Source organism: Centroberyx affinis, unplaced genomic scaffold (genome assembly GCF_046629955.1).
Source record: "Centroberyx affinis isolate AG114_WGS23_722 - 3 ecotype Tasmania unplaced genomic scaffold, CSIRO-AGI_Caff_v1 ptg010591l_1, whole genome shotgun sequence".
Taxonomy (NCBI): domain Eukaryota; kingdom Metazoa; phylum Chordata; class Actinopteri; order Beryciformes; family Berycidae; genus Centroberyx; species Centroberyx affinis.
This window is the reverse complement of record NW_027284869.1, coordinates 1-21,092: the sequence shown is the minus strand read 5'-3', so window position 1 is coordinate 21,092 and position 21,092 is coordinate 1. Positions and strand designations below refer to the sequence as shown.

General features: G+C 46.3%; 2 protein-coding genes and 1 pseudogene across 2 annotated transcripts; 1 reads left to right on the top strand and 2 right to left on the bottom strand.

Moving 5' to 3' along the window:
- LOC139640778 (zinc finger protein 208-like) overlaps positions 1-2,080 on the top strand; it is an 84,797-nt pseudogene extending 82,717 nt beyond the window's left edge.
- A 730-nt stretch (positions 2,081-2,810) lies between these two features.
- On the bottom strand, positions 2,811-8,714 carry LOC139640781 (platelet glycoprotein Ib alpha chain). The gene is made up of 6 exons (XM_071514957.1): positions 8,516-8,714; positions 7,919-8,014; positions 7,071-7,262; positions 5,628-5,723; positions 4,653-4,832; positions 2,811-4,403 (listed from the first exon to the last, which is right to left on the bottom strand). Exons 1-6 carry the CDS (start codon positions 8,672-8,674, stop codon positions 2,811-2,813), a joined length of 2,316 nt encoding a protein of 771 aa, XP_071371058.1. The 5' UTR covers positions 8,675-8,714.
- Positions 8,715-15,150: 6,436 nt separating this feature from the next.
- On the bottom strand, positions 15,151-20,808 carry LOC139640777 (kinesin-like protein KIF1C; the record flags this gene model as incomplete). Its single annotated transcript, XM_071514955.1, has 6 exons — positions 15,151-16,678; positions 17,901-18,147; positions 18,295-18,384; positions 19,046-19,342; positions 19,962-20,123; positions 20,710-20,808. Coding segments are annotated over 6 exons (1,809 nt in total), but the record flags the coding sequence as incomplete, so codon positions are not given.
- Positions 20,809-21,092: the final 284 nt, after the last annotated feature.

The window sequence follows — 21,092 nt, the reverse complement described above, 5'->3', positions numbered from 1 at the left end:
TATCTGTTTCTGTCTCTATGGAAACAGAGAGACATAGACATATTCAGACCTCACAGCTGTCAGCAGTGTGACAAAACATTCACAACATTACATCATTTAAAGGAGCATCAGAGCGTTCACACAGGAGAGAGACCGTACGTCTGTCAGCGGTGTGGGAAAACGTTCAAGTATTCAGGAAACCTATCAAGGCACCACCATAGCCATAAGAAGGAGAAACCCTATCACTGCGACCAGTGTGGTAAGGGTTTCAGTATGTTAAGTGTGTACAAGCGACACCAGCAAGGCCACACTGGGGAGAAACCCTGTCATTGTGACCAATGTGGGAAGGGTTTCCGTGATATGTCTGAATTGAAGAAACACCAGCGGATCCACATCGGCAAAACGCTGTTCCGCTGCCAGCACTGTACGAAAACCTTCACGTCGTCATCCACCCTCATTGTACACCTCCGTATTCACTCCGGAGAGAAACCGTACCGCTGTGACCAGTGCGGAAAGAGTTTTAACTACGTAAGTGCGCTCAAGAAACACCAGCGTATCCACACTGGGGAGAAACCGTACCGCTGCGACCACTGTGGGAGGAGCTTCAGTGACCCGGGCGCGTACCGGGTGCACCGGCGCCTCCACACCGGGGAGAAACCGTACTGGTGCGACCAGTGCGGGAGGAGTTTCATTCAGTCGAGCAAATGCAAAGAACACCAGCGGATGCACACGGGGGAGAAACCGTACAGTTGCGACCAGTGCGGGAAGAGTTTCCGACTGTCGAACACGTGCAAGAGGCACCAGCGCGTTCACACCGGAGAGAAACCGTACTGGTGCGACCGGTGCAAGAAGAACTTCACCTGGTCGCACCAGCTGACGAGACACCGGTGCGTCTGAAGCTGCTGAAGAGCGAGTCAGCTGTCTGCAGGAGGAACGAGCTTCTCTCCGTCCGTTTATTAACTTTGCATCTGTGCAGATATGTGTGTAAACCGTGCATACGAACATTATATAAGCAACGAGTGGGATTCATCAATTTGTACTAATTCACGCCCAACACCAAGGGGGGTGAAAAGAAAAGGAGACTGAACACTGTCAACCCAATGAAAGACGATCAAGAAAGACAACTGAATGAATTTGCTTTTGTCAGAACTGATATAAAAAGACCTTGAAAAGGCGATCCATGTTTTTATTTCCTCGCGGTGAGACGACTGCACCTCTCTCTTCTCTCTTCTCTCTTCTCTCTTCTCTCTCTTCTCAGTAAGGAAGCCGTCTCTCGCCTCCAGCTGCTACAAAATACAAAATTTAACCGATTCTAAGAGACGAGACATCACAGCTGTTCCTGCCTCTCACTGGCTGCCTGTAGGTTTCTTGATAAAGGTGCAAGCTAAAAAAAAAGAACTATATGTACACTTGCACTATGTTTCACTTGCACCTTTTAAGTTGGGCATTTATGCAGTAAATTCGTTTTTCTGAACTATAGAAACTCTTTTTGTCCTAGCCTTCTATTTGCTGCACTTCACATCTTGTAGTCCCTCATGAGCCTGAGCGCAAAATCAGTATCATCTCTTAAGTCGCTTCTTAAAACCTACTTTTATGTAAAGGCCTCCTCTTATTGTCTATTTTATTCTATTTTTATTGTTTTTTGTTCGTTGTATTCCTATTACATGTTGTTTTCTATCATATGATGTTTTATTGACTTTTTAAATTCTATTTCTATTCTCTATGCTGTTAAAGCACTTTTTAACTTGGTTTTGAAAAGTGCTATGGTATATAAATCAAGTTTATTATTATTATTATTATTATTTTTAATTAAAAATGCATAGGCTACAATAGTTAAGACTACAAATACATAGTATACCATGAATAATTTTGTTAGGCAGCATTTAAACTCACTGATTTATAATATCTATAATCATTAAATCCCAATCATTTTATATTTATATTTATGGGTGTGGAAAATCGGGGTGTCATCAATTAAGGATGACAGTGCAATCATTTTTTCGATTTATCATTACTGCCTATACTCTTTATGTTGTGCATTATTTTTGGAAGACATTTTTTCTAATCATTTGTATGAAAATCTTGAAATCATGAAACTGTTAACAGGTTCTGTCAGTAAATTAATAAAATTGTTGCTTCATCGCTCTTTGTAATAAATAGCAACAGTGAAAAATATATTGTAACACACACACACACACACACACACACACACACACACACACACACGGGTACACTGCTGAGTCCATCAGCTTGGTTGTATTACATTATTATGCAGTTGTGTTTTTTAGTTGCATTTCCATGAGCAGAGGACTGTGTTTCTTTATTCATCATAAAAATTTTAATAGAATCTTTTATAACCAGATGTGAGCGATCTGCTCTGGTGTTTTCCCTCGATGTGTCAGTCTGTAGACAGAAGTGAACAGAAGATTTCACAAAAAAAAAGTCAGTAAAACATTTCAGCTGGAAGAGTCTCTCTATTAGAAACATCCGACACACAGCTGATGTCCCATGTTGTTTGGTGGTTGTGTTGTTTGTGTCAGTTTTTATTTATTTATTTTTTTTATTATTTTTTTTAAACCTCACCATTATTATATTTACAAGAAGTTAACACAATTACAGAATGTAGAAGAACGACTTTAGCTTCACTGATATCTCTACCTACAATACAGACAGTCATGGAATCATTTTTTTTAAACCATCTCTTTATTTCCAGGTAATGACATGATACATTTCACCAAGTAGTGCACAAAATGATAAAATAGAAAAATAGAAATAGAAAGAAAATGGAAATAGAAAATAGAACTGCCTTTTCTCCCCGTACGCTGATGACATCACTCTCTACCGGCCTCAGGAGGCGCGCCCACTCCCCAGGGCATGCTGGGTAAATAGTGAGCCAGCCACTCCCCCCAGCTGCTCCTCTGATCTGCCCCCTCTTCCCCCGCTCCTCCTCCCCTTCCCCCTCCCGCCACCTCCCACCCCCCCACCACCCAGTCCAGCTCCTCCCTCCCTCCCTCCGCCTCCTCTCTCTCCTCCCTCAGAATCACACTGTAGCGCTTCCTGGAAACTCCTCCTCCTCCTCCTCCTCTTCCTCCTCCTCTCACCCCTCCTCCTCCAGCTGCCCCTCCCTCCCCTCCCCTTCTCCCCCTCTCCTCTGCTGAGACCCGACACTCCTCCATCACATCCCTCCATCCCTCTATCTCTTCCTGTCGGCTGAACAGACGGTACAGCGTCTTCCTGTACACTCCTCTCTCATCCCTCCCTCCTTCTCCCTCACCTCCTCCTTCCTCCCCTTCTCCCTCCCTCCCCCCTCTCTCCCCCCCTTCCTCCCTGTTCTTGTCCGTCATCGCTCCCGTTCCCGTTCCCGCTGGCCTCAGCGGGATGAGGCGTCTCTCTCCTTCCCCTCCTTCCTCCCTTCCTCCTTCTCCTCTCTCTCCTCCTCTCCTCCCCTCCTTCGTCTCTCCTCCCTCTGTAGAGATGAACAGAACGGAGCGATAGAGCGCCATCACCCCCCCTCCTCCTCCACCTCCTCCCCCCACCACCTCCTGCTCTTTCTTCATGCTCACCAGCCTCACTCCCTCCCTCCCTCCTCCTCCTCCTCCTCTTCCTCCCCTCCTCCTCCCCCCCCTCAGCGGTCTGTAGACTCTCCTGTACCAGAGGATCAGCCTCACCAGCGTGGCGAGCGCGCACGCTCCCGCCGCCACGCCCAGCAGCACGCACCCGGCGAACAGCCAGAAGCAGAACGGCCCCGCCCCCCCGACGGCGGATTTAACGCGCCGCCGACTGCCGCCGGGTTCGTAGGTCGCCGGCGGCGGGACGGGCGCCGGGGTTACCGTGGCGCCGGTTGTCGTGGCAACCTGGGTGGTTGTTCTTGCGCTTATCGGAGCGGCGTTGGTCGTCCCGGCGGGTTCCGCTGTAGCTCTTATGGTAGAAGTACTTTGTGTAGTAGCGGTAGTAGTACTACTAGTAGTAGTTTCAGCAGTAGGAGTAGCGGGATCGGTCGGAGCCCAGGTGCCCGACCACGACCACGACCTGTTGACCTCTGACCCGGAGGAATGCGACCACTCGACGAGCCTGGTGAAGCTGTGGTACCAGGACCATGTGACCACAGTGGGGGGTTCAGAGTATGACTGTGGTACCAAGTCTGGAGGAGCCATTGTAGTGGGAGCAGTAGTACTTGGAGTAGTAGAAGTAATTGGAGCAGAAGTAGTGGGAGTAGTAGTACTTGGAGCAGTAGTTGGAGCATTAGTAGTACTTGGAGCAGTAGTTGGAGCATTAGTAGTACTTGGAGTAGTAGTAGTTGGAGGAGTGTCGGTAAACATCAGAGCGTCTCCGGCCGGTCCGGCTTCTGTTGCAGACGAACACAGATCCGACTCCTCTAACTCCATCACAGGTTTTCCCTTCAGCCGACCAGGAGAGTCACACACCTGGAACGGATCACAGCCGATACAAAATCAATCGATGGACCAATCACGAGGATGGAATCGCTTGTTGGTTGTTAAATTGTTGCAGGGTTGATACTTTTAGCTGCTGTGATGACACTGATTGTCCTGATGGGGGCGCTATAGCATTTCTAAACTTTGAAAGACTATAACTGCTTGTTTATTTGTTACATATTGATTCATGTTTTTTTTTTATGATTGATTATTGGTTCGTTTGCGGTTCCCTGGACTCACCACACTCTCTGCGTCCACCTCGATGTTCGGGCCGTCTCGAACGTAAACGTTGTAGTCGTATTCGTCGAGGTAACGGCGCAGGTAACCAAGGGAACAGGAGCAGGCCCAGGGATTGGCCGAGAGGAAGAGGTAGGGAACCTCCTCCTTCTGGCTGAACCAATCGTCCGGCATCACCTTTATCTGGGATTAGTGGTGAGGGGGGGGTGTCAAGAAATGAAAAGCAGGAAAAGAAGAGGAGAAAGGAAAAGATGGAGAGAAGAGAAATAACAGGGGAAAAGGAGAGAAGAGATGAGAAGAAAGTGCTTTCTTTTTTTTTTTGTTCCATTGTTTTCCACCATGTTGTTTCTTACGGAAGAGGATTAGGGCCACGTGAAAAATGTATTTGAGTTCTGAGTTTAAAGTCAGAATTCTGAGAAAAAAGTCAGAATTCTGACTTTAATCTCAAAATTCTGACTTTATTCTCAGACATTAAAGTCAGAATTCTGACTTTATTCTCAGAATTCTGACTTTAAACTCAGAATTCTAAAAAATAAAGTCAGAATACAGTCAGAATTCTGAGTTTAAAGTCAGAATTCTGACTTTAAACTCAGAACTCAAATAAATTTTTCACATGTGGCCCTAATCCTCTTCCGTAGTTTCTGCTGTCATTTAGATTCAGGGAAAAACTTCAGTTGGGTGTTTGTCATCTGATTTGGTTCCTTTGTTTATTTCCTTTGTTCTTAAACTAAACTAAGCGATGCTACGCTACGCTAAGCTAAGCTAAACCTAACTAAATTAAACTTATTTAAACTAAGCTAAGCTAAGTGAAACTAAGCTAAAATCCAAAGAGTCAAGTGTGTGTGAGTGTGTGTTCCCAGAATCCAACTGAGAAGTGTATTCAAGAGCATGTGGCAGGTTTTCAGCCCTGTGCTAGATATGGCTAACATGCAGTGTGTGTGTGTGTGTGTGTGTGTGTGTGTGTGTGTGTCCTCCTACCTTGTTGTACTCGATGAAGAGGGTCTCTATGGCAGGAAGGGGGTGGAGCATGAGGTGAGGAAGCACTCTGATATGATTGGACGACAGGTCCAGGATCTAGAACGCAGGAGAGCCAATGAGAAGGGAGCAAATCAGCAGTTTGGGGTTCTTCAGGAGAAAAAGAATCTGTTGTGTTTCCTAGTTTGCATCCTCAGCCCCTAACATGGTACCTAACTTTTATGTGTCCTTGCCTCCTAACATGCCACCTTCCTAGCATGCGTCCTCACCTCCTAGCGTGCGTCCTCACCTTCCTAGCCTGCATTCTCACCTCCTAGCCTGCGTTCTCACCTCCTAGCATGCGTCCTCACCTTCCTAGCATCCGTCCTCACCTCCTAGCATGCGTCCTCACCTTCCTAGCTTGTGTCCTCACCTTCCTAGCATCTGTCCTCACCTCCTAGCATGCGTCCTCACCTTCCTAGCTTGCGTCCTCACCTTCCTAGCATCCGTCCTCACCTCCTAGCATGCGTCCTCACCTTCCTAGCATCTGTCCTCACCTCCTAGCATGCGTCCTCACCTCCTAGCGTGCATCCTCACCTTCCTAGCATGCGTCCTCACCTCCTAGCATGCGTCCTCACCTTCCTAGCATGCGTCCTCACCTTCCTAGCTTGCGTCCTCACCTCCTAGCATCCGTCCTCACCTCCTAGCATGCGTCCTCACCTTCCTAGCATGCGTCCTCACCTTCCTAGCTTGCGTCCTCACCTCCTAGCATCCGTCCTCACCTCCTAGCATGCGTCCTAACCTCTAGCTTGCCGAGTCTGGAGGAGGTGTGTTCATCAGGTTTTCCTAGTACGCATCCTAAACTCCTCACATGCCACCTTCCTAGCATGCGTCCTCACCTCCTAGCATGCGTCCTCACCTTCCTAGCATCTGTCCTCACCTCCTAGCATCCGTCCTCACCTTCCTAGCTTGTGTCCTCACCTCCTAGCATGCGTCCTCACCTCCTAGCGTGCGTCCTCACCTTCCTAGCATGCGTCCTCACCTTCCTAGCATCCGTCCTCACCTCCTAGCATGCGTCCTCACCTTCCTAGCATCCGTCCTCACCTTCCTAGCATCCGTCCTCACCTTCCTAGCATGCGTCCTCACCTCCTAGCTTGCGTCCTCACCTCCTAGCGTGCGTCCTCACCTTCCTAGCTTGCGTCCTCACCTCCTAGCATGCGTCCTCACCTTCCTAGCATGCGTCCTCACCTTCCTAGCATCCGTCCTCACCTCCTAGCATGCGTCCTCACCTTCCTAGCATCCGTCCTCACCTTCCTAGCATGCGTCCTCACCTCCTAGCTTGCGTCCTCACCTCCTAGCTTGTGTCCTCACCTCCTAGCTTGCGTCCTCACCTCCTAGCGTCCTCACCTCCTAGCTTGCGTCCTCACCTCCTAGCTTGCGTCCTCACCTCCTAGCTTGCGTCCTCACCTCCAGCCTGCTGAGTCCGGAGAAGCTGTGGTCGCTCAGAGCGGTGATGGCGTTGTTGCTCAGGTGGAGCTCGGTCAGAGCCGGACAGGCGGAGAAGGATCCGTCAGGGAGCGAAGTCAGGCGGTTCGACCCCAGCCTGAGAACCCCGAGGCTGGGCAGGACCGGAGCGCCGCCGGGGGTCAGCTCTGGAACCTGGAGGGGGGGGGGGGGGTATCATGTATTATTATTTATTATTATAAAACCCACCTGTTCACCAAGGCCTATGGCCTCTAGTCAACTCTCTCATCCCCGGCAACTATTGCTATTATTATTTTCGGTAATTTGTCTGCTTCACTGTGTAAAGCGTCCTTGGGTTTCTTGAAAGGCGCTATATAAATCTAAGTTATTATTATTATTATTATCATTATTATTATTAATATTATGATATGTTATATAATAATACTACCATTACTCATTGTTATAATACTTATTATTTTAATACTGTTCTTGCTTTGGCAGTATTTTCTTATTTTATTTGTCTTCCAATTTGTAATATTCATCTGTTTATTTTACTCTCTGAATGCTCTTGCTTGAATTGATAGAGAGAGAGAGAGAGAGAGAGAGAGAGAGACTGTTTTCATTTTGTTACAGTAGATCAGTAAATATTACACACACATCTCAACTTGCTTTTCCTTGTGTGCATTTTATTAATTCATTTTATATTAATTTATATTGTATTAGCGCAGTGCAGACAAGTGTAATATGATTTTGTCATTCTAATAAATACATTCTGATTCTTCTGCAGTACAATATTATATTACACTGAGAGACAGACAGACAGACAGGCAGGCAGGCAGGCAGACAGGCACCTTGTTGTCGGTGAGGTCGATCTCATAGATCTCTGTGAAGATCTGGTAGGATGACCAGGACAGACTGGAGAACAGGTTTTGGGGAAACAGCAGTACCTAGAGAGAGAGACCATCAGAAAGAGAGACCGACACAAAGAGAGAGAGACACAAAGAGAGACAGACAGAGAGAGAGAGAGACAGGAGGTGTAAACGGAAGAATCGGAAAAGATTTTAATATTCTAGTCCGGATTTGCGGTAAACCTGCAGCGTCTTCTCAGTCCAAACCAGGAACTAAACTGAGACGCTGTGGATTCTCCGTTTGTCCACACAGGACAAACCAGGGGGTTTCTGGGTAATGAAGTCCTCAACGTTCGAACAGTTTCCTCTTGCTGCCACTTGGGGCCAAAGTACGAAGTCGCCTACTGCAGCTTTAATGACGATTTTGCAAATTGTTTTGGCATTTATTGTTAAATCGGTTTGTATTATGACATGAAAAATTAGCTAATGAAGCAAAAACGTTACTTTGTCCAGTACATGTAATCTACATGTTACATGTTATCTACATGATATACTGATAAATTGCTGGTGTGTGTGTGTGTGTGTGTGTGTGTGTGTAACCTTGGTCGTGGGTTCGAGTCCCACCGGTATGTCGCTGAACCCGGCCGCTGTGCAGTTCTGCCGAGGACGGTGGTCCTTGTCTCTGTCGCTGTGGCAACCGGCCACCGCCGTCGCCACGGTGACCTGAGGCAGGAGGAAGAGGAGGAGGAAGGGCTGCATGCTGTAAATCCCTCTGTTGCTCTCTGTCTCTCTCTCTCTGTCTCTCCCTCTCTCTGTCTCTGTCTTCTCTCTCTCTCTCTGTCTCTCTCTCTGTGTCTCTCTCTGTCTCTCTGTCTGTCTCTCTCTCTCTGACTGTCTGTCTCTCTCTCTGTCTGACTGCCTGCCTGTTCAAGAATAAGAGAAATATGAGAGAGACAGGACACCAGGAAGTGTCTACTGTGTGTGTGTGTGTGTGTGTGTGTGTGTGTGTGTGTGTGTGTGTGTGTTCTATAGTTTGATTGACAGTTGTTGAGGCAGGATGTGTGATATGATACTGAGGATGTCTGTCTGTCTGTTGATATCACACACACACACACACACACAGTGACCAGCGATTCTATGTCACCGGTTTTCGTTAAAATGTTTCAAATTTTATCTCCTTTTATATTTGACTGTTCTGTCCTGTAAAGCAGGAAGAAAGAAAATAGATTATGTTCAAGTTTCCAAGGAACTGCAACTACTACTAATACTGCTGCTAATACTATTACAGTTTTCCTCAGTGGTTTTGGTTCATTTCTCAGATCAGAATTGAAATTCTCAAAAGTACTTGTTCAGCCTCCACATCATCTAGTCACTTGTGCACATCATAAAAGCAGTTTCTCATTCTTTTGGACAAATTGCAAATGCTTTGGCACATTCATGCAAATGGTTATGTACAACTGTCTGCTGTTTCCTACATTATCAATTGCTTCTGTCATGTTGATCAAAATGTATTATACTGGTTCTCTGTTGAATAGTCTTACTCCCCAAAACATCTAGGCATTAGTTCATTGCATAAGTCATTACATGCAAAATGGTTGAACCAGTTGTCATAATCTGTCAAGCATATTTTCTATACATTTCTATTAAGACTTTTTTTTGTAAATGTGTCCTGAATTGATGAATTGCTCTCAGGTGAATCTTGACTTTCACTAATGAAGGGGAATGTGTGAAGCGTTCGATCGACCAATGATCAACCAGTTTTCAGAGGTGCATCTCCTGAACCTCCAGTTACCAAGCATACTTTATATAGACAGAGCACAACACAGGGTTACGATGTCTGACAATGGAAGAACAAGGAAACTGTAATTCCCCACACAGTGCTGCATGTGCAGTTCTGCCTGAGGGGGTTTCCTGTATTTACATTTCTAATTTTGTATTTTTTTCCTTTGCGCTATGCGGTGCTGTAAAACAGTCTTGTCTTTTTCTTTTCTGTATGTGTGACTTTGTACTGTTGATACATGCCATACAGAAAGAGTGCAGCCTTGTGCATTTTCAATCATTGTCATCAAAACCTTAGCCATAGTTTACATCAGAAAATACTGGTAACCCTTTATTTTACAGTCCACTAATTACCTGGTATTTACCACGAAACTAGATGGTAACAAAATATAGTTATTAGGAAAGTACCAAAAGAACTGGCTAGTAAGTACTAAGTTATTTCCTAGTAAGTACATGGAAACCTACCAGGAAACTAGAAAAATATGGTTATTAAGAAAGTACCCAAATAAATGGTTAGTAAGTACTTAGTTATTACCCAGTAGGTACATATTACTTCCTAGGAAACACCACAGTATGTACATGGAAATACCATAAGTTTCATTGTTCTCTCAATACATTGGTGAGTTCCAGTTTCTTACCTTTATATACCATTTACTGCCAATCCGAAAGTATCCTGTTGTTGCTTGATGTGTCATAGGTGCTTATGTAATGTTTCCAGGAATCAGTCATATCAAAGTTCCATGCTCTTAGATGGTTTGATTTGATGAACTATCAAAGTACCATGTTCTTACAGAGTACGCTGTTATATTGACAACATGGCTAAGCATTTCGACTATCTTGTTTGTGTTCATTGACATAAATATTTACTTCTGAGAGATAAACTAAGGATTTTGAGCAAGTTACGAGCTTTTGCAGGTAAACCATTGTGTGGAGCTGTTTGTATGAATTGTTTTGAGAAATGGACTTACTGTTTTACAAAATGTTAAGGATGATTCGAGAAATGTACCAATGCGACTGAGAAAAACTGTAATACCACTACTACTACTACTACTGTGTTCAGACCAGTTCAGAACACATGAAGAAACCAGGGCTGTAGTCGAGACCGCCTTGGTCGAGTCCAAGTCCAGATCGAGTCACTGGTGAATCGAGTCCGATTCAAGACCAAGACCGCAAAACTACGAGTCCAATTCGAGACCAATTCCATAGCAACGTGTTATCCAAGGCTACCATTGTATTTATTGACTAAAATAGCATATTTTTGTTTATTGCCTAAAATAGAAGGGAGGTTTCTCTCTTTCCGTTTTTTCCTCCTGAGCAGGAGTAACGTTACATATGGACATGGTGAGGTTTTTTTATTTATTTTTTTTAATCAGAACGAAGTCGTTGGTTGGGTAGTTGCATTTCACCAATCAGCAGTCACTAAACCTTTCAGTGGGCGCATAACTTTATCAACTGTGAAAATTGTATCTTTCGCTGCTGGTCACTTTCTTAGAAGAGATTATAATTATAAAAACAATAATATTATGTAACGTTAATTCATCCGAGACCGATTCAAGTCCGAGTCCGAGACGAGACCCGAGACCGTCAAAAACCGGTGCTACAGCCCTAGAAGAAACAGCTGAAGATGAGCATCAGTCCAGACTTCCTTTTGTTCTGCTCGGCTTTCAGAGCAAGAGGAACCTGCATCCGTCTCCTTCTACCCACAATCCTTTGCGTTTTGGGGTGGTTTCCTGAAGTCGCACCTCAGTTCTCTTGTTGGAGGACTGAGACTCTCGGTGCCGTTCAGACCAGAGTTCAAAGGTCAATTGTTCCCACCTGGACAAAACCAACTGAAGGAGGAAAATAAACCAGAACCAATCAGAACATGATGGAGGGAACTGAAGAACTCTCTCTCTGTCACACACACACACACACACACACACACACACACATAGACACACACACACACACACACACACAGTGAAAGATAAGCCGAGTCGTGGGTTTGTTCTTTTTGACAGGTTTATTGCCATCATGTTGTCTCCAGGTAGAGCCTGAGATTGGGTCCTGATACAACAACAACAACAACAACAACAACAACAACAGATAGAACAACCCAATGCAGCCGTGGACACACAGACATTAAAACAAAGAAAAGTAAAACAGAAGCAGGGGGGCGTGGCCAAGAGGCGGGGTCATCCCACTGGGCGCTGGTTCCACCTCACTGTGGTTTATCATTGTCCTCCAGAGTGCTAACTTCATGTTGCTATGGTAACCGCTGTGTTCCAAAAATGCGGACCCCAAGTTATTATGGTTCCTAGTCGCTATGGTAACCGGCGTGTCCAGGTTGAGTTTTTATTCCACAAAAACATCCGACGACTCAACCTCGGAATCCTCTGCCCAGATTCTGAGATTCTGATTGGAGCAGAGGTCGGGGAAGGGGGGTGGGGGGGGGGGGGGCAGTCTGGAGCGAGAGAGAGCCAACCAGAGGAGAGTTCTAGAAGTCCTGGAATCCTGCAGAATCTGGTTGCCGTGGCAGTGGCAGTGACACCCCCCCCCCCCCCCCCCCCCCCCTTCCCTCTTCAAACCTCCAAAACAACAAAACTAAACAGATGATTAAAACCCAGGAAAAAAATAAAAGTGAACTTAAGTTTAGATATACTTCTTAATTAACCCAGAAACACCTGTAATGACACACACACACACACACACACAGTCTCACTTTCATGTACTCACACACACATGAACACACACAAGCAGTTAGCATGAGGGCAAACGAAGCTCCTTTTAGCAGCATCAATACAGAGGGAGGGCGGGGGGGCAAACAGCAGAGCAGAGTATTAATGATACTTATAACTGTTATAATAATAATAATAATGATGACGTAACGACATCACAAAGCAAAGATAGGACATGTAGGCGGGGTTAGAATACTCAAACAGGAAGCAGATGAATACACTAAAAAAAAACAGCCAATCAAAGGCACAAGCTGGAAGTAAAAAATAAAAATAAAAATCAGGGAAATTAAAAACCAGACACAAACAGGAAACATCATTTCCCATAAAGCCCGGCGGCGGCAGCGAATTCTCAAGATTGTCCCGTGATTGGTCGATTCCAGAGAGAGCAGAGCAGGGACATTTTATTTCCCGCCTCACGCTTCACGCTTCTCTGCCGTCCAATCAGAATCACTTCCTGTGTTTTGTCGTTATCGTTATCGTCGTCCGGGCGACTCCCTCCCTGACTGGGCGTGCGGCTGGAGGGAGCGCTCCCATTGGTTGGTTTTCGCCTTTGAATGAAAAAGTCTAACGTCACGGAGCCCGAAGAGACTCCACTCGTCATTTCCCACAATCCCTTGCTCCGTCCGGGGCAGGGTTTGGGAACCCTCTATCTAAGAGTTGTGCCACTTGCTCCCAACACTTCCTGATCGAATACCTAATAATCCCATGTTGCCAGGCAACACGTATAACTCCAGGCAGTAAACAGAGGTTTGGCTAACATCGCTTAGCAACTAAGTAAAAACTAACGGTGCGTTCCGTTTGAAGTCGGAAATTCCCGGCCGGTCGGTCGCAATTACGACCTCCAAAGGTTCTGCGAACGTAAAAACTGTTCTCCGTTTAATCGCTAACGCTATATCAACCGTTTCTGTCAACTTTAGCTAGCTAGCGAGCTAGCGGAGAACGTTAGCACCTGAGTGTCGATGTTTAACCGTTTTCCACACAGCTGTTTGACAGATTTAAGGTCAGGTGATGCCGATGTGTATTTTGAGCATTATAAATAGTAATGCTGTGTAGCGTTTACAGTGTTTACGTCACAAACCTCTGCGCATTTCTTTTGATTTTTTCCGGCCAGAACCTTCGACTTTCCGACTTCTCCGGAAGGCCGCGTCGATCCCCGGACGCTTGAGCTAGTTCCCGATCCGTCCTCAGTCGCCACGACCGGGGCGGACGTGAGGCTCTGGGCCGGTCGGTCTCGTAGTGTCGGATCCTAAATCTCTCCATCCTCCTGTCTTCCTTTCTTTTCTTTCATCTGTCAGTTTCATAGAATACATCGTAGAGTCCGTTCCTACTTGAAAAAACGAAGCTTATTTGTGTGTCTCGGATTTCTTTTCGGTGTCTCACCCTTTTATCTTTTCTCTCTCCCTTCTCCGTGTTCTCTCCCTCTCTGATCTCCCGTTCTCACTGCGTTTCCCATAGATCCTCGCTTGCGTGTTCCTACATCTCCCATGATTCATCACACTTCCACGTTCCTACATTTCCCATGACTCCTTAAAAATTGCGTCTTTTTTCCATCCCCGTGGTCGGTATTCCTGCATCTCCCATGATGCACCGCGCATCCTCACTTCCTACATTTCCCACGATTCAAAAGTAAAACAAACAGCGTATCTTCTTCTCAGTAAACTCACCCTGGTCACATGACGAGGGGCGGGAAGCATTTCATGTCATAGCCTATTAAAATAGAGTCATCTTCATAAAAAACGTCAGCAACTGTCATGACCTCAAAATACACTTCAAATATACACACAAAACAGTCAAAAAGATTATAATTCATATCCCCATAAAGTGAAGTGTGTGTGTTTTCAAGTCCATACACTGATCTCTCTCTCTCTGGTAAAGCCTGTCCATAGTTTGTCTTCTTCTTCTTCTCCATATCTATGTTCTCTTGTCTCTCTTCCACCTCCTCTTTCTCTCTTCTAGTCTGCTTCTCCTCCTCAACACAGAGGTAGAACTTCCATGTCTTCCAATGATGTCAAGTCAGTCAGTCAGTCAGTCAGTCAGTCAGTCAGGATAATCAGCCAGCAAACCGGTCAATGATGCTATGTACGCGTCAGTATCAAGTCTCTTTGACCTGTCTCTCTCTCTCTCTCTCTCTCTCTCTGTCTATTTACATGAGTGTCTGTCTGCTCTCTGGTCTCCCAGACACCAGGAGGCGACAGAACAGCTTTCTTTGGCTTGTAGTAGTCAGCTAGCTAGGCTAGGCTAGGCTAGGCTAGGCTAATACCGTCACCTGTGCTAAACCTGGGCTTGTGTGGCACTTAACCTTATAAAACAAGCTAACTCAGGCTAGCACGGCAGGCTTCATCAGCTAACCGGTCCCTGCTCAGGCTAACTCGGGCTAACTGGCTAGCCCAAGCTAACAGAGACTATTTCAGCCTAAAACAGGCTAGGTAGCCGGCTGGGCTAACTTTAGCTAAAATAGTGAGCTGAAGCTGAAGTCAGTTTAGGTGTAAAAACCCAGTAAACCCCCTGTGTACTTCACCTTCAAGTGAAACCAGCCCATAATAATCACAAACAGCTTCAACTTCAGCTAACAGTAGCTAGCTCACGAGCTAACATGGTTGCGAGCTAGCTAGCTAGGCAAGTAGACTAGTTTTAAGGCACCTAGTTATCACCATGTGATCAAAACCAGAACATCAGTGATCAATAAAATCGGTAATCAATTAAACAAAATTGTCATACAATATAAATCCTGTTATTGTCATACAATATAAATCCTGTTTAACAGACTGACAAACGGAGAGCAAAACAGAATCTGTTAGCTATATCCCAAATCCCATCGCTATGGTTACACAAAAACTAACCCGTGCTAACATGTGAGAGTTATGAGCAAGCCAGCACACACACACACACACACACACACACACACGCACACACACACACACACACACACGCACACGCACACACGCACACACACACACGCACACACACACACACACACACGCACACAGCAGGATTGAAGATACAGCATGTGAAGTTATTTGGCGTTGTGTGTGACACCGAACGGGCCGACTCATTATTGGTTGTGCGTTAAGCAAAAGTGCTGAAACACACACACACACTCACACGCGCGCGCACACACACACACATACACACACATATACACACACACACACACACACACATACACACACATATACACACACACACACATACACACACACAGCCTAATCTCCAACTACAGCATCTGTAACCGCCCTGTGTCCTCGCTGCAGCCTCTCTGTGACACAGTCTCCAGCCAATCAGAACCCTCCGTGTGACAGAGGCCCGGGGTCAGGAGTTCAGGGCTCAGAGGTCAAAGGTCAGCCTGTGAGGTTTCAGACGGGGGTTTCCTTGTTATTGTTGTTGTTGTTGTTTTTGAGGTCCGGGGCGCTGAACTGGCGTCTCATCCTGGGCGGGGTGGTGAAGCCCCACCCACCCGGCTGTGGCCCCGCCCCCAGCAGCATGTCACCGGGGGGCGGGGCCCCGGAGCGCGGCAGGCTGTGGTAGTTTGGATGAGGTCCTGGCTGGAATGGTGCATTGTGGGGGTTGTAGTAGGGGTGGTGATGGTACTGATGGTGCTGATTATAATGGAAGCCTCCGTCTCTGTCTCTCCCCCCTCCCCCTCCCCCTCCTCCCCCTCCTCTTCCTCCTCTCCCTCCCTCCCCTCCTCCTCCTCCTCTCTCCCCCCCCGGCCCGGGCGACACCCCCCTCCTGTATCTCGGTCGCCCCTGGTGACCGCCTCCGTGGTTGCCGTTGCCTTGATGCTGGCCGTTGCCGTGGTGATTGTTGCCGTGGGTGGAGCTGTCCAGGGAGTTGCGCCGGTAGCGCCGCTGCTGGTGTTGGTTGCCGCCCTGGTGGTGGTAGTTGCCCTGGTTGCCCTGGTTGCCCTGGTTACGCTGCTGCCAGCCGCGGTGCGGGCTGGGCGTGCGCATGCGGGGGGGCGGAGCCTGGAACGGGAGGGGGAGGAGGGGCGGAGACTGGCCCTGAGGAGGAAGAGCGAGAGGAAGAGGAAACGGAGGAGGAGGCGACGGAGAGCTTTTACCCTCCACCCCTCCCCCCTCCTCCCTCTGCTCGCCCCCCTCCACCCCTCCCTCCCCCAGCCCCAGGCCCAGCAGGGCGGCGCTGGCCGGTCCCCATGACAACCGGTGGGCGGGGTTACTCTTAAAGGGGAACTTGAGTTTGCAGTCCTGAGGCGGGATGAAGCGTCCGGTGCCGGGCAGGTGGACGGGAACCAGCGGGGTGTTGGGACCTGCGGGGGGGCGGAGTTAAAGGACGGACACGTCAGACGGACCCCAGCTTCCTTTTACTGTTTCATCTTTACAGCTCGGCTGCATAATTAATACAAAAAAATAAAAATAAAAAAAACTTAATGAACTACCTCAATTGCAAAATTCCATGAGGCCACAATCGTCAAAATGCGAACATGACTAACATGATGTCACCTTCTATAGAGTACAACACAGGTGGTGACATCATCACCTAGCACCGAAGAGCAGCCAATAGCAGATGGCCATTTCAGCAGCATGTTTTCTGCCTTCGGATGTCTGATGTGGTTTTGGGGTTCAGTTCCTCTTTAACAGCCTGTGAGCTCCGTCTAGAAAGATAAGAGCTGATTCCTGTCTAGTTGGTGGCCCAAAATCCTGAGGTGTGATTGGCTGATGGCCATGTTAGAGGCGGGACCATCAGGCTAGTGCGTGTTTTTATTTTATTTTCTAAATCTACGCTCCTGTGTTGCAAGAAACAAACCAGGGAACTTTAACTTAAACGCAGCTGATGTTACAGCCTGCGAGAAAAAAAACAGTTTTTTCTAGCAAATGTCTCATTTTTTTTTCACAAATTTCTGACTTTGATCTCAGAAATTCCGTTTTTTTCTAGCAAATTTCTGAGTTAAATCTCAGAAATTCAGAGTATTTTCTAGCCGATTTCATTTTTTTTTCTCACAAATTAAATTTTTTTCTTCTCACAAATTTCATATTTTTCTCACAAATTTCTGACTTTGATCTCAGAAATTCTGACGGTTTTTTTGGCAAATTTCTGACTTAAATCTCAGAAATTCAGTGTTTTTTTCTCAGAAATTTCAGTTTTTTTCTTGCAAATTTTTGACTTAAATCTAAAAATTTCAGTGTTTTTTTTTCACAAATTTCTTACTTTCATCGCATAAATTCTGTATTTTTTCTCACAAATTTCAGATTTTTTTTCTTGCAAATTTTTGACTTAAATCTAAAAATTTCAGTGTTTTTTTTCTCACAAATTTCTTACTTTCATCGCATAAATTCTGTGTTTTTTCTCACAAATTTCAGATTTTTTTTCTTACAAATTGTTGACTTAAATCTAAAAAAATCTCTCTAAGAAAATTACCCCCTTCCCTCTGACTGTGGTAAAAAAAAGTCACCTACAGTGGCCCTAACACTGGATTGTGTATTTCTGTAGGTTTCTCCTGTAGTGTTGATGGTTCTGGACTGTGTGTTCACCTGGGTTTTGTCCTCTCAGCTTCTTGGTGATGTTCTGCTGCTGCAGGTTCAGGATCCTCTGCTGTTCCTGCTTCAGCCAGCGGAGGCGTCCTCTCCTGAAGGCCGGGTCCTCCTCCATCAGCCGGGTCACTCTGGTCTCCGGTGGGCCGCAATTTTCCCCGTCCCCGTCCCCGTCCCCGTCCCCGTCCCCGTCTCCGTCCCCGTCCCGCTGGGGAGACTCGCCCTCTCTGTCGTTCATGTCGTCGTCCTGGAAACAGCCGGCCAATCAGAACAGATTTACGCAAAAGTGAAGGCGATGTTCACTCAGTGGCAGAATGACAGTCAGCTGATCAACCAGGGACATGGTGTGTGTGTGTGTGTGTGTGTGTGTGTGTGTGTGTGTGTGTGTGTATACCTGTACAGGGATGATACTCTCCATCTTGACCATTCTGTCTCTCAGAGCTTTGATCTCCTCGTCCTTCATGTTGTTCTGTTGCTTCACTTCCTGGAATAACAAGTGTTTTTCATGTAAATTTTTATATATATATTATCTTTTTTTTTTTTTTTTTTAATGATAAAACACACCCATCTTGACTGGAAAATTACTTTAAATGACTCCTTTGTTTTCACTGGCCAAGTTTACATGCATGTCAAAAAAATGCGATTAAAATAGAATAGAATAAATAGAATCTTGAGACAAACTCCCGAATCAACATAACCGGTCCATGTTTCTATTGTTTACTACCATACTGGATAGATGGCTTAACTACACTTTATTTTGTTTAGTTTATCCTCTAGACCCTCATCTCACTAAGCTACACATAATCCTCTTATTTTATTTTATGTTATGTTATTTTTAATTTTTACTTTTTTCCTATTGTTTCTTATATTTTCTTTCACCTTGTACAGGTATCTGTGTTGGTATGTGAGTGAAATGTGTTGTTTTTTTTAATTTGTTGGAAAAACCAATAAAAGTTCAAGTAAAAAAAAAAAAAGAAAAAGTGATTATAATGGGACACCGGATTTTATGTAGGACCGGGGTGGGGGGGGGGGGTTGTAAAAAAACAAAAAAAACATGAGTCCTTAATGTAGGCTATATTGTATTTCATTGTACCTGTTAAATGAATAAATACATTTATGAAAAAAAAAAATAATGTGACACCGACCTGTAAGATGTCAGTCAGTTTGTCGATGTGAGCCTTCAGGTCGTACACGCCTCCTTTCTCTCCCCCCTCTCCCCCCTCTCCTCCTCCTCCTCCCCTCCTCCTCCTCCCCCCCCTCCTCGGCGGGGGGCTCCTCTCCTCCCCGATGCCCACGGTGTCCCAGACGTCCTGGGCCACGGCCCTCCAGCTGTCCCGCTCCCCCGGGTCTTTCTTGGCGTACATCCTGCACAGCTCCTTCATCTTGACGATGGACAGAGCCTCGATCTCCTGACGGGAGTGACGGAAGTCTCCCAGCGCCACCTGGGGGGGGGGGGGGGGGGGGGGGGGGAGAGAGAGAGAGAGAGAGGGGGGGGGGCTTTACAACTAGAAACACTCTGAATAATAGAAATGCTGCTGATGGTATTAATAAACTAAATGATGGAGCAAAGTTTATGAAGTTCTCACATGGCAGCTGACAAGTCATCTGAAATACGTGACATCACAATAATATCTTGTTTAAAAGGTAAAAACATCATGACATGAAAAAGAAAAAATACTCGTCACATAACAGATTATCAAAACATTGTGGGATGAAAGGACAGGAGAGAGGGGTGACTTTCTAAGAAAAAACTTAGAAATTTGTGAGAAAAATTTCTGACTTAAATCTCAGAAATTCAGAGTATTTTCTAGCCGATTTCATTTTTTTTTCTCACAAATTTCATTTTTTTTCACAAATTTCAGAGTCTTTTTCTCACAAATTCTGAGGGTTTTTTGGCAAATTTCTGACTTAAATCTCAGAATTCAGTGTTTTTTTCTCACAAATTTTGAGTTTTTTTCTTGCAAATTTTTGACTTAAATCTCAGAAATACTGCACATACTGACGGTGTGTGTGTGTGTGTGTGTGTGTGTGTGTGTGTGTGTGTGTGTGTGTGTGTCCCACCTCGTAGCAGATCTCCTTGACCGCCTGCATGCGCAGGTCTTCCATGGTGACTCGTTTGGGATCCTTGCTGATCCTCCTCCTCTGAGGGATCTGATAGACTCTGAGAGGCTCCCGCCGCTTCCCACTGCTGGGCAGACCACACCGCTTCACTATGGACTGCACCTGAGAGACAGACAGGTGAGAGACAGACAGGTGAGAGACAGACAGACCACACCGCTTCACTATGGACTGCACCTGAGAGACAGACAGGCAGACAGACAGGTGAGAGACAGACAGGTGAGAGACAGACAGACCACACCGCTTCACTATGGACTGCACCTGAGAGACAGACAGGCAGACAGACAGGTGAGAGACAGACAGACCACACCGCTTCACTATGGACTGCACCTGAGAGACAGACAGGCAGACAGACAGGTGAGAGACAGACAGACCACACCGCTTCACTATGGACTGCACCTGAGAGACAGACAGGCAGACAGACAGGTGAGAGACAGACAGACCACACCGCTTCACTATGGACTGCACCTGAGAGAGAGAGAGGGGAAGAGAAAGGGGAGACAGGTGGTCAGACAGACAGACAGACAGACAGGTGGTCAGACAGATAGGTGGTCAGACAGACAGACAGACAGGTGGTCAGACAGACAGGTGGTCAGACAGACAGACAGGTGGTCAGACAGACAGACAGATGGTCAGACAGACAGACAGGTGACAGGTGGTCAGACAGACAGGTGGTCAGACAGACAGGTACCTTGTTAGCAGGTAGTTTCTCTCTCAGAGAGGAGATCAGCCTCCAGCTCTCCTCACAGGAACGTTTGTCTGAGTCATCACCGCTGTCACTGTCTGCATACTGCACACACACACACACACACACACACACACACACACACACACACACACACACACACACGCACACACACACACACACACACACACCACGCACACACACGCACGCACGCACGCACGCACGCACGCACGCACGCACACACACACACACACACACACACACACACACACACACACACACACACACAGGTCTTAATGGGTTTCTCTGTTTTATTGTATGGATTGTATCTTGACTGTAAATCACCAAATCAACACAATACAAAGTACAATGGAGGAGCATGTTGTGCA